Below are 13,631 nucleotides of genomic sequence, written 5' to 3' on the forward strand. Positions count from 1 at the left end.
AGCTAACGCATACTAGCATGAGCGCTTGGTGGGCTGTAATCACAGAGTATAAACACAGCCGTAGATTAGCGTGGAATGTAGAATGGTCGGCATTTAACAGTCACAAACTCCACCAGCAGTTAGCAGTAGTTGGATAAAAGCACCCCATTTCTGCACCAGTCCGTGTCCGTGTTAACACAGCCCACCTCCACTAGTCTTACCCGACAGAGCAACATCTGCTCGGAGGGCTAGCATGCCTGGTAGCTGGATAGTCCGGTACACTGTTGTTCAGCCATGTTTCCACAACAACAAAAACACAGCAGTCTCTGAACTCACGTTGGGAGTTTCGTTGAAGTTGGATGTAGTCTAGTTTGTTGTCTAATGAGCAGCAGTCCAACCCCCTATGGGCGGGTTGAAAACATGCGGAATTAGCTAGCTGTAGTCCACAGACTCTGGGCAAAAATACCTCCGATGATGCTAAATGACGATTTTTGCGTCATCAGAGGCTTTTTCCAGACACACAATACAGAGAAATCTAGTCTTAGGGGGACATGAGGGAGGGAAGCACGGTCATTTGAAAATACTACCGTGTTTCTACTGATACAAAGCTTAATGCTAAATCAGTGAAGTATCCCTTTAAATTGGTGAAGTGACTCCAAGGGAACTCACTTTTAATTGAGTTATTGATGTTATAGAAAACCTGTTAAGAACATTTTTTCATGAAGCCAGCTGAGAAGACTGAATTAATATTGTGATGTTTTGTATTGCACCATGTAGAGCCATACACCATCACACCCCTGAATCGAAAAAAATATTAACATGACAAGTTGATCTATGTGGCTCCAGTATCACTAGCTAAGCATCAAACTGAGCCACTGACATGATGAAGTAAACTTTGAGTTGATAGGGAGAATCCTGCAGCTCTGTGATAAGGAGGAGGAACTCTCCTTGCTCTCTGTGCAGTCTCAGGATTAGATGGACCCAATAGTTCCTATTTCTTTTTCTCTTTTTAAGAGGAGAGAAGACAACAAAATGATCCTCACTGCTTGAAGACTCCACTTTGCATTGTTTTGCGACATTTGTTGCGAATAGTTTTGCAAGGCATGAATTAATACACATCGGACTGAGTGTGCAAGGTTTCTGTGTGTGACGACTTTTCAGGATGACAGATATGAAAAAAACGCGTTCAAAAATTCCGGACTCAATGTGCAAGGACCTTCCTTAATCCATAATAAACAGATCTCTAAAACCTCACCAACCAGGAGCATCCTCAAAGATCAGCAATATCTGAAGTTCATTTTCAGAAACCTATTTCTTTTCAGTAACAATCCTTAAAGCTGGAAGCTCTGACGGTTGACCACGATTAGAAATAAACTGGGAGCTGATTCTAACTGTATGAAACAATTCGGTGACGGTGACATCACGAAGACGAAGCGAGGAAGATGAATACCTCCTCCTCGGCAGATATTCTGACTGCTACTCAGATTGGTTTCTCCTGAGCATGAAAAACGTATCTTGATCACACCAGAAAAAAAAAAAAAACACCAAATACACAACCACATACCCCTCGTTTGCTTTTGTACGGAGCGTACAAAAGCAAACGAGGGGTATGTGGTTGTGTATTTGGTTGTGTTGTGTGTATTTGCAGCGCGTTTGCTAAATGCTGTACAATGTGTTTTCTTATTATTGAAGATATTTTTCTTAATTTGCTTGTGTTTGGTCTATTTGCATGTTTTATTTTAGTTGCAGTGCGTTTTGCCCCTGTCAGCTCCGTACAGATGGGTTAAGATTCTCCTTCTTCTTTCTTCTACTGCTGTAAAGGTAATGTTACCGGCTGCAGCTGCACCAGGTCAGTGGGAATGTTTTCCGCCTCTTGATGCTTCCATGTGGTGACGGTGACACTGACGTGACACATTTAGTTGGGGGGTGGATGGAAACATTCACCAACTACAACAACTCAGTTACAGTTCTCACTGATACAAACAACGTTCATCTTTAAGGATGACTGAAGGAGTTTGGTCATCAGTCCAGTCAGAGCAGCAGATTCTCTCCACACGTTAAAAACTCTTTCTCTTGAAGGTAAAAAAAGAAGTCAGAAATGTTGGTAAGGTCATGAAAAGCAACGACGACGATGTGGAACCGACCGCGCCCAGAGTGGCCAGCAAGAGGAAGAGGTGTCAGCTCTGTCCAAAGACAAAGGACCGCAAGACATACACGGCGTGCGGGGCCTGCAAGAGATACATCTGCGGGAGATGCACGCGGCTCAACTGCGCGGAATGTGTGCGCGGACTGTAGCCTCTTGGCTCGAACGCCGCCGGTTTGGGCTTGGGCTTTGCTCTGCACAACAACGAGCAGACAAACACAACAACGACAACGACGACGACGACGACACCCGTTGTCTCGCTCGTGCTTTTGACCGTGTCGACCTGGAATCGCCTACGGCCTGACACTGAACACCACGAGAGACGAGCGAAGTCAACGCACACACAGTGTGTGCTATTGAGATGTGAACAGGTGCAACAAAGTGACATGAACAACACTGTTGAAAATCTTTTGAATAAAAACCCTTTGGCATGTGTCTGCTGTGTGAGATGTGAGATTATTACACACACACACACACACACACACACACACACACACACACACACACACACACACACACACACACACACACGAAAGGGTCGAAGCACAACGCCAGGGTAGTAGGACAGTACATAAACTAAACAAGTCCCCGTGACATGAAGGACAACACAAGGGTTAAAGACATTGGACCGTAAGGGTAATAGCTATCATCATTGTCACATAATTAAAAAATACAATATGTTTAGCTTTGAAAATTTCAGAAACTTTGCTGATGCCTGTCTTGTTTTTAAGGTACTCCGTGGGCTTTCTCCACCACCATTGTGCCAGTTTATAAAACAGAAAGATAAGGTCAATAGAGTAACCAGAGCAACCATCAGAGGGGACTGCATAGTTCAATTTAGAAAAAGTAGGATTGGAAGCACAGCTTTTTCTATCAGAGCCACAATTTTTTGGAATAGTCTGCCCAATGAGTTAAGGGAGTGTAATAGTCTCTCCTTTTTAAAAAAACATCTTAAATCTTGGATTAGGGACAATTACAATTGCAACCATACACCACACACTTAAGCCCATGACCATATTTTGCTTTTATTTTTTATTTTCTTTCTTTATACTGTACTTTATATTGTAATTATATTGAAGGTTAGATGAGGTGAGCAATATATTGGCTGTTTGAGGGTATATTCATATTGTTTTAAAATTCCTGCTGTATTTATTACATTGCTACTGTATTTCTCAAATGTATAGTGTATTTGTATTGACTTTTGTATTTTAGGGTGCCTGTTAAGAACTGGCTAGGAACAACAGATGGAAACTAGCACTTGTGGCTAACTCTGGCTTGTTTACAGCAAGTAATTTGTCTGTTGATCAATGAGCATTGTCCCTATCAAATAAATAAATAAATAAAATAAATTCAAATGTCTCAATTCAAAATGTCCAATTCAAAAAGCACAGCACTCAATTCAAAATGTCATAATCAATACACATCAGTAGATCAGCCCAGCAGACAAGCCAAAAAAACTAACAAAACAAAGCATTTTCATTATGCAAAGAGAAACACTTGCTGTCCCCCTGCTAAAAATATCAGACATAAGCAAGGGGATTTCTAAGGTAATAAGGTAATTTACTAACTTATCCAACTACATGCATGTTGGGATATGAGCAGTGAGCACTATATTCAAATGTCTCAATTCAAAATGTCTATCAATTCAAAAAGCCAAAATCAATACTATATATTGCAGCATTGTGGGTCGGTCAAATATGTATTTTTCCGACTTTATTTCATGGGCCCTGAAAGCAACTCCTCTGATTGGTCAAAAACTTTCAAAAGCATTATGGGAAAGCTAAAACTACTTTAGCATCACAGCTAACGACAATAAAAGGACCGAAAATGAATAAGATATGGACAAAATACTATTGATATTAGACCTAAGAATATGGATTTATTGTACAAAGTCCTCTGAAAGAAATACGAGTTCTAGGAAAAGAAGCGCAGACTCTTTTACACTTCTCTGCTTAATGAATAAACTCACAAACGCACCGCCATGCTGCTGTGCTATGAAAACACGGAGAAGGGTCAGACGCAACCAAGTCTCACCCAGAGGTGGGGAGGTTTGTGTGAAAAATGTTTTTTTTGCTTGCCAATTACACTGAATCAAGAAAGCCAACCACTTATCATTTTTTATAACAGTTAATATTTGACATTCATCATTATGATAACTTTTTGTTAAACTTTTGATTATTGTTAAACGCCCCCCCCCATCCCCCAAATAATACATTTGCACGTACCTGTGGACCAACTCAACTCTGACAGATTGGGGAGGGGATTGATAGGCGTCATGTAATATTGATTTATTTATAATTTATTATTATTATTGTGAAATTAGTGTTCATAAACAAGTAATGTATGGTCTTTCAACAATTTCAAGTGAATAATATATCAATTTACGGAAAATATTGTTAAAGCTTGTGTCATGTGGTGCCCCCCCACTGGTTGTGAATGGTTGTGCCCCTGGGCTCTAGCCCAAGTGCCCTTATGGATAATCCGGGCATGACCGGACGCCACAATCTTCTGAACATAGTCATACTGAGAAATACAGAGAGAGTTGTGTGGAGCTGATAGTCTTAATTAGCTTTGTAGCAACTCATTTGGCAATGGCTTGAATGTAACGGACGTTCATTAAAGGTCCCATGACATGCTGCTCTTTGGATGCTTTCATATAGACCTTAGTGGTCCCCTAATACTGTATCTGAAGTCTCTTTTATATAGGCCTTAGTGGTCCCCTAATACTGTATCTGAAGTCTCTTTTATATAGACCTTAGTGGTCCTCTAATACTGTATCTGAAGTCTCTTTTATATAGGCCTTTGTGGTCCCCTAATACTGTATCTGGGGCAAAGCAGAGAAAGGGGAGGTAACCTTTCCCCTTATGACCTCATAAGGAGCAGATTCCAGATTGGACCATCTGAGCTGTCATTTTCTCAAAGGCATAGCAGGATACCCAGGGCTCGGTTTGCACCTATCACCATTTCTAGCCACTGGGGGACCATAGGCAGGCTGGGGGAACTCATATTAATGTTAAAAAAAACCTCATAAAGTGACATTTTCATGCCATGGGACCTTTAAAGATGAACTGAACTGAAAGAATATACGTTGATAACGTGTTGGTTATGACAAATAAAAATAAATTACACTAAAAATTGTAATTAAAAAAATCAATATAGCTTTTTTTAAGCAACACAAAAATTACGTTTGTTAGTATTAGAACGCTGACAATTTCGATGACGTCACTGGCATGGTAGGACCTGCGAAGGTATATAGGCTACAGTGCAGCATATTAAATACACATGAAAATGAGTAATTTTAATGGCATGGGTTACACATTTGAGACTGTGAGGGACAGGCCTGTAGTGTCTGACTACCACCACATGGAGGACAATCGGTTTCAGGCTCCACCTTCGGATCGTTTGGGGGGAAGTGACTGGTGTGTGTGTATGGGCGCTGCCGGAACATGGACACTGCAACTGAATCCATCTGTTGCAGAGAGGTCAACCTGGACCATTTACCTGTCATGCACTCTCATTTATTGTATCCAAGCACATTATGCATTTTAGGGAATAGAGACTGCTTATATATCGTGTGCATTTAGAGAAAATAGAAAAGGTCCTGTGCGTTTTAGAAAATAGAGGCAGATAAATGGAAAATGTGATTGGACGAATTCATCCGATGGGATCGCTTGATAAGTTAGCTGCACGCAAAATGTTAAAACCAAAATAAATAAAGTTAAAAAAAAAAAAATTCACGAGTTTTGCCATTTACTTTAGGCTAGTGCAGAGTTGGCAGATTTTTTCCTTGTGGTCGTTGGTGGATATTGCACAAATGGATACTGCACAGTACCTCTTATTATGGAACTAGCAGCTTTTTCTGTGAGTTGAACTCCCTCTGCATCAACAATGTGCCCTGAGACATTAGCTAGCTTCAGGGTGAGTAGAAAGCGACATTGGATTCTGTTTACAGACCCGCTGTGGTTTAGTTAGCAGCTAGTAACGCATTATTATTGATCTGTGATATCATCGGAGTCATGGTTTATTTATACAGTCTATGGTCGGAGCGCTAGCTTGTGGAGTTTGACATAAGTGCTTGGATCGTTTGGTATCTAGCTTGGTTTTGTGACTCAATTTCAATGAATGCCCAGTGTGTCAGTCTCAGTTTTGTTGAACGTTATAAAGCCTACATGTCAGGCTTTATTTGTGCGTGTAAGTGAAAATGTACGTGTTTTGTGTATGTCACAACAACGTTACATCCAGCCCTTTGCCTAGTAAACTTGCTAGCATGCTAGATAACAGCTAAACATACCTCTCTGTCCTCTGCCTGATGTGAGCGTTTCAGCGCCCTGTTTCTGCGGCAGATAGCATCGGTGTTAGTGTCTTGCCGTTGGTCTATCGGTCTGCCCTGTACTGTAGCCTGAAAAATCAATCATTGACGGAATGGCCTCAGGTTTCAGTCTGTTGGACTTAACCCTCACCAGTGACCCTGTTGAATCGAAATTACAGCTCTCCAAATAGTCTGTCGCTAAAAAATGCTCGTCACAGACTTGAAATCTAGGGGCTGTCGGAGGGCTAGCCAGTTTTAAGGCAGCTAGCCATGAGTTGAGGACTGGTTTCCTTGTCAAAGGTAGCCTGTGGAAATGTATCGTAACCCCAGCTGCCTTTGCCCTATACAATTCATTACTGCAGCCAGGGGCAATGCAGTATGACCCCCCCTAGACCTGTTGGTTTCCGTTTCCTCAGCCATGTCCGTTAGCCTCAGACTGTTTACATTCCATGGCTGCTTACCATGCCAGTGACGTAGCCGATTGTGGAATTCCAACATGGCGGCACCCGTGTAACAACAACAACACTTTCAATGTACCATTTTATCCCTTTTAACAAATTCAGCCATTTTAATCATTGTACCAATGAGAAGAAATAAAATACATCTGTTATATCACCTTTACTCAAATTCCAGTTCAGTTCATCTTTAATATCAAAAAGTTACGCACTAAAGCTTTAAAACTGGAGTAAACCTTTCAGATTCAATCAGATGATTGTTGGATCATGACACACTCTGTTTCCAAACCCTGTCATCAGTGCAGGAGAGGTTTAACAGCAGCAGGGTATAGCTACACACTGACAGGCTGATGCTCGCTTCCTGAACAGAGAAAAAAAAGTCAAAACACAATTATTAGCCAAGTAAGCGAGACCTGTCTGAAAGCCAATGAACCGTGGGGTGTAAAAGTAAAATCACTGACATCCCATGCTGTGTGTTATGATCTCTCAGTGTGCTTTATGTCAGGTCCTGTCATCCATTCTCGATATGAACTCTGTAAAGACTGTAATGTTGTCAGGTCATCTCTGTAACACTGGGCTAGGAATTACACAGCAGTTCTTTATAAATATTTTTTTTTTTGCCATATTCTTCGGTACAAAACTTTTTTGAAGCCAAACTGAATGTATGTGCTTAACGACTGAGGACTTCTACTGACGAACTACAATCAGCAAAATGATCAGTGTGTTTCTGTGATTTGGAAGTTATAACTTAAATTTTAACAAAGGGATATCTAATGGTGCAACAATGCATTGATTTGTGCGAGCAAAATGTCCCAAACATCTGCCTGATTATCTTCAAGCACCATATTAAAGCCCATGTTGCAGGGTTTATTTTCTAATGAATTTGTGCAATTTGCTTGTTGGTAATAAACATTTAAACTGTTACCCAACAACCTCAAATACAATGGATATCACAAAACGGAATAAAATACGAAAAAATAGTACTATTTTACAGCGGTTTGCAATGATTCTCTTTTCCCCCACAATGCATTGCATTACGTCACGTTGGGGAGACGACAGACTAAAGCCCCGTCTCTGTTCACTGTCTGTGGGCTTGTCTGTGCCACTGGTGTTGCAAAATATGGCTTTTGGTCTCGACCGAGTCCATGTGGCTTTATTATGTGTATAATAATATTGGAGGGAAAGTGAAACACAGCTTGGACGGGGATGCTGTTCGGCTTTTCACAAGTTTAGACAGCTAGCTACACCGACGTTTGCTAACGTTAGCGCAACAGCGTTAGCCTAGACTGCTAGCTAGGTAAATATTACGACTGCCTTCAGAGTTTCCTATATCTGCGTCCACGTTGTCAACATAAGACATGTTGCGTTAGTGCTCCTTTTGTACCATCATTTTATTGAATGAAATGTTAAGCTTTGCTCCTACTAGATGGGTGGGTTTTTGTTAGCTACATACAAAGCTAACTGGCTATAGTTAGCCTGTATGCTAGCGGAATTAGCTAACGTTGCATAACCAGCCAGCAACTTCGGCAATCAGCAGTAGTTTCGGTAAGCTAACCACGACAGTTATTGTCGCCCACAATCAACCTCTCCTGCTAAAAGCAGTCAATCTGCAATGATGTTTGAAATAGAGACGCTTGTGGATGTGTTAGCTGTCGTGGTTAGCTCGCCGGAACTACTGCCGAAGCTGCTGGCTGGCTACGCAACATTAGCTAATTCCGCTAGCACAGGCTAACTATAGCCAGTTAACTTTGTGTGTAACGTAGCTAACAAAAACCCACCCATCTCGTAGGAGCGAAGCTTAACATTTCATTCAATACAATTATGGTACAAAAGGAGCACTAACGCCACATGTCTTATGTTGACAACGTGGATGCAGATAGAGGAAACAACGAAGGCAGTCGTAATATTTACCTAGCCGTCTAGGCTAACGCTGTTGCGCTAACGTTAGCAAAACGTCGGCGTAGCTTTAGCTAGCTGTCTAAACTTGTGAAAAGCCGAACAGCATCCCCATCCAAGTAATAAATAAACACTAGGCAAATATGTTGTTACTGGAGCTAGTAGGGTCCATCAAAATGTGAGATATCTAATCGAAAATGTGTTTACAACGTCGGGGGATTTCACAGGTAGGACTGACTGGCAAGTTAGCCCATAGCTAGCATGATCATGCCTTCTATTTCTAGATCTAGCTAGATTACCAGTACTTATCTGAACTAACGACATGATCACTGTCACTAGATATAAAGAAAACATTGACTTTCACTCTGTGCTATTCACTGACAGTAAAAACACCTCTTCCACCTCTTCCTCAACCCAGTCAGTCACCATAGTTATAGTACTAGACTGAGGCACGTCTCCCCAACGTGACGTCATCACCGAATTGCGTTAAAAAACCCACTAAACAACTAAAACGGTAAAAACTGGCCTTTAACACTATTTGGTGACATTTTTAACAATGATATACATATGTTGAGTGCTTTATGTACCCATTAATCAACAGTGGTGGTTAACCTGCAACATGGGCTTTAATATCCTTTTTTTCACTTTGTTAGGTAACACAAATTAATATTACTAACACCTGGCTTGACTCCAATACAACAACCTGCAAAGAGTTGATTAATGAGGCAATTTATATTATTAAGTTGGATAAAATGTATTTTCCCCTGCACTGCAATTGCAAGATTATATAGAGAGATGGAGTCCCGTAGATTAACATATCATTTTTATATGTAATATATATATATATATATATATATATATATATATATATATATATATATATATATATATACGTATATACTGTATATATAATACACAGTGTAATGCTGTGTATTTAATATTGTTGTTGTCACCTCCCTCCAAAACACCAATATATTTTGAAAATACAAACACTGAAAACAGCAGTTTTATTGTTGGAATATTTATATATTATACATCATATAAATGTAAAAACTCAGAACATTGACCTCAGGATAATTGATAACTGTCGTAGTTTGTGTAAAAATGTTTGATGATGAGTAAGGTTTTGTAGTGTTGAAATTTAAAAACAAATAAAAAAAAAACAATTCTAGAAGACGGTGGTTCTTAAAGACAAGAGTTCCTGAAAGTCAATTCCAGTGACTCAATCAGAATCACTCTTCATTCTTAACACACTCTCAAGTGTGTACGTTACCATGGCAATGGTTTTGTAGTGTTGACATTTGAAAACAAGAGTTCTTGAAAGTCAATTCCAGTGACTCAATCAGATCATTGTTGATCCACTCTTCAGCTGAACACATACCGTTCATTTGTGCCTGTTGAATCAACTGTGCTTGAGTACGCTCTACTCTCCAGTCTATTAGAAATCGTTGGAAAATTTTCATTGTGACTTTGACACTTCAGCCTGCTCTGCATGAACAGCAACAACATACCAATGGAGTTCGTTGAAGGAAGCAGAGGCATCTACAAACCCATCAGGGTGTTGTTCGACACGCCCATATATGAGCGGGCTTTGCAGCTCTGCTGGCATGTGAAGTCTTACAAGTCCAAGATTGCATTGGTGATTGAACTTTTGAGGCTTCAGCAGGAAAATAGGATCCCATCTAAGGTGACTTTGGAAGATATGACAGACCTGCTGGTAGAGCAAAGCAAAGATACAATAAGAGTGCAGCTCTGGGAGTTTGAATTGGAGGACTTTGATGAGGAAGAGGCCAAGCCTCTTCTCACGCTGGTGTGGGAGGTAAACAACAGCATGAAAATGAGAGACATTGAGTTTGAAGCCAGAAGGCTACTCAAGTCACCAGAAGACATCCCTCCTTGTTTTCAACATCCAAAGCTTGTTAATTTGGCTCAAGAGTACGGCAGGAGCCTGACAGAGCAGCTGCAGTCAGCCCCCAGGTCCAAACTGCTCAGCCCCCGAGATGTGGTGGTGGAGGTCGTTCCAAAAGTCTTGCAGGGCTTCTGGTTACCTCCTCCAAGCACCTTCCTCGACATGCCCTCCCAGCAGCTCAGTGAAATGGCTGTTGGTGTCACAAAGTTTGTTTTGGACCGGGTCTCCACTGCTTTGTCTACTGTGCACCATCGGGTCAATTTCCTCCGCTCCATCAGAGACGGCATGGTCCTGTCTATCCAGGAAACGGTTAGGCAGATGTACCCTCAAGACGTCCTGAGGAGAAGGCTTAACTGCTTTGCAGCACAAGTGCTGAACACTATTGTTGATGCTGCAGTGAAAGAGGTCCTTCTGCTGTTTCAGCCTCAGACCGATACCCATGTGCCTGCAAATTCAAGCACCAAAAACAATTGCACCCAGCACACCCAGGCTGGAGATTTGAATGAGGAGCCTGGTCTGGAGGAAGATGGAGAACCAATCCAAGATCCAGAATCATCTGTTTTGTATTCTCCACCCAGTCCTCTGACTCCCAATGCTGAACCTGCTGCCAATATTTTCTTGGATGTAACAGTATCATCTGCCTCTATGCCCCGCCTAGAAGCCTGCTCTGCTGTGGTTCCAGCTCTGCCATCTTCTGTTCCCCCTACTGATGAACCTCTTGCCATCACTGTCATTCAGGATGGTTTGACAATCAGCCAGATTGAACCAGCGGAGCAGTTGACCCCAGAGACAGACTTTGCCGAGGTGTCATCACCACCACTTCCTCTGACCCCTGCCACTGAACATCCAGTCACGACATCAGTCCTGGATAGTAACAATATGAATGAAAGGACCACCAGAAAACCTGACTCTTCTGTCTTGTCTCCTCCACACGCTTCTCTGACTAGTTCTAAATCTTCTGCAAACATTGACTTGGATGAAACAGAGGATTCTTCCTGTGTGCCCAGCCTAAAAGCTCCTGTGGCTACAGCTCATCCAGCGCCTCCGACTCCTCCTGCTGAACCCACAGTGACTACATCAGCCCTTAATAGTGAGGACTTGAGCGAGCAGATCACCACAGAACCAGACTCTGTTGTGGCTTCAGCTCCAACACCTACCGTGACCCCTGCTGAGGAACCTCCTACCATCACTGTTGTCCAGGATGGTTTGACAATCAGCCAGATTGAACCAGTGGAGCAGTTTACTCCAGAGACAGACTTTGCCAAGGTGTCATCACCACCACTTCCTCTGACCCCTGCCACTGAATATCCAGTCACGACATCAGTCCTGGATAGTAACCATATGAATGAAAGGACCACCAGAAAACCTGACTCTTCTGTCTTGTCTCCTCCACACGCTTCTCTGACTAGTTCTAAATCTTCTGCAAACATTGACTTGGATGAAACAGAGGATTCTTCCTGTGTGCCCAGCCTAAAAGCTCCTGTGGCTACAGCTCATCCACCACCTCTGACTCCTACCATCACTGTTGTACACGATGGTTTGAGAATCAGCCAGATTGAACCAGCTGAGCAGCCTGCACCAAAGGCCGACTTTGCTAAGGGGACATCTCCACCACTTCCCATGACTCCCCCTGCTGAACCCCCAGTCATGACTTTAGTCCTGAATGGTGAGGATGTGATCAAGGAGCTCAGCAGAGAACCAGACTCAGCTGTGACTGCGACTCTACAGGCTCTTCCAATCAACCATGATGCAGCGCAGGATGACCTTACAATCAGCCAGGTTAAGGTTGAAAAGAAGAGTGGAGTCCAGCGCTTCTTCAGTTGGTTCAGGAAAACACTATGCTGCTGTTGCCTGCCTGAAGACGCAGACTGAGGGCCAGATGTACTAACGCTTTTGCACCCACTTCAGGCGTATTTGTTTCGCAACGTGTGCGTAAAAGCATGGCGATGTAGGCTATGTACAAACAGGCCGCACTGAGGTAAAAGCGTATGGCGTTATATATGTGACTCATTCCTGAGCGAGTAATTGTATGTTTTGAGCACAGAGAACTATATTCTGCAAGCACATTATATTACATTTTGAACAGAAATTAACACTTGCAAAAAATAACTTTGTTTGAGCAAACAATAACCTATTCGGTGCTACTCTGTGTGTAAGGTGTAGAAAATGTAAGAACTTTTTTTTAATTTCATATAGTAATATTTATAATATATATAAAACAGTATTATTAAATTATCTTAATCGTCTTCTGTCTTAATCGGTCTTAATCGGTGCTGTGACGTTGCCACGGCAACGTCACAGCACCGGACGCTTTACCACATTAATTTTGTTGAAAACTTCGTTGTGTGAAATGTAAAAAAAAGGTAAGTATTTTTTTTTTATTTTATATAGTAACATATAAAGTATATATTGAATGTCTTTTATTTATAATATCAATGATTCAGTGGTGTGTGTTTTTAAATGTTGTTTTACTTCACGCCATCGGGCACGTAGCAATCAGACATAAAGACTTACACCTGGGAGCCAGAGTGGGAACTGACTGTTTTTTTAGATAAAAAGGACAGAATAGCAACGAGGAACAGGCAGCTGCGGACACGACAGGCAGAGGAACAGACGGAGAGGCAGAGGAACAGACGGAGAGACAGAGAGGCAGAGGAACAGACGGAGAGACAGAGGAACAGACGGAGAGACAGAGGAACAGACGGAAAGACGCAGAGACCAGAGCTTGGAGCCTGGAGCCTGGAGCCCAGTGAGAAGAGTAGCGGTCTGGTCGGAAGGAGACCGGAGGGTACATCCAAAAAAAACCCTCAAACACCGAACGCTAGCGGCAAGCAGTGGGAGGAGGTCAAACTCCTCCCTCCCGCGTAAGTCCCATTGTAAGACCGGTGTTTGTGAGTAGTAGGAAACTGTGGCGTTTTTTTTTAAAAGGACGTTTGACTG

At 42.0% G+C, this 13,631-nt stretch overlaps 1 protein-coding gene across 2 annotated transcripts; it reads left to right on the forward strand.

Moving 5' to 3' along the window:
* The first annotated feature begins 9,681 nt into the window (after positions 1–9,681).
* Positions 9,682–12,631, forward strand: LOC118493887 (mucin-5AC-like). 2 transcript variants are annotated; one of them, XM_035995661.1, is made up of 2 exons: positions 9,682–11,604; positions 11,746–12,631. In XM_035995661.1, the coding sequence occupies exons 1-2, from the start codon at positions 10,275–10,277 to the stop codon at positions 12,561–12,563; spliced, it is 2,148 nt and encodes a 715-aa protein (XP_035851554.1). In that variant the 5' UTR covers positions 9,682–10,274; the 3' UTR covers positions 12,564–12,631. The 2 variants fall into 2 exon arrangements, with proteins under 2 accessions (XP_035851554.1, XP_035851555.1); XM_035995662.1 differs by having other exon boundaries at positions 9,684–11,912; positions 12,246–12,630.
* Positions 12,632–13,631: the final 1,000 nt, after the last annotated feature.

This window comes from Sander lucioperca, chromosome 19, assembly GCF_008315115.2.
Source record: "Sander lucioperca isolate FBNREF2018 chromosome 19, SLUC_FBN_1.2, whole genome shotgun sequence".
In the NCBI taxonomy this organism is placed as follows: domain Eukaryota; kingdom Metazoa; phylum Chordata; class Actinopteri; order Perciformes; family Percidae; genus Sander; species Sander lucioperca.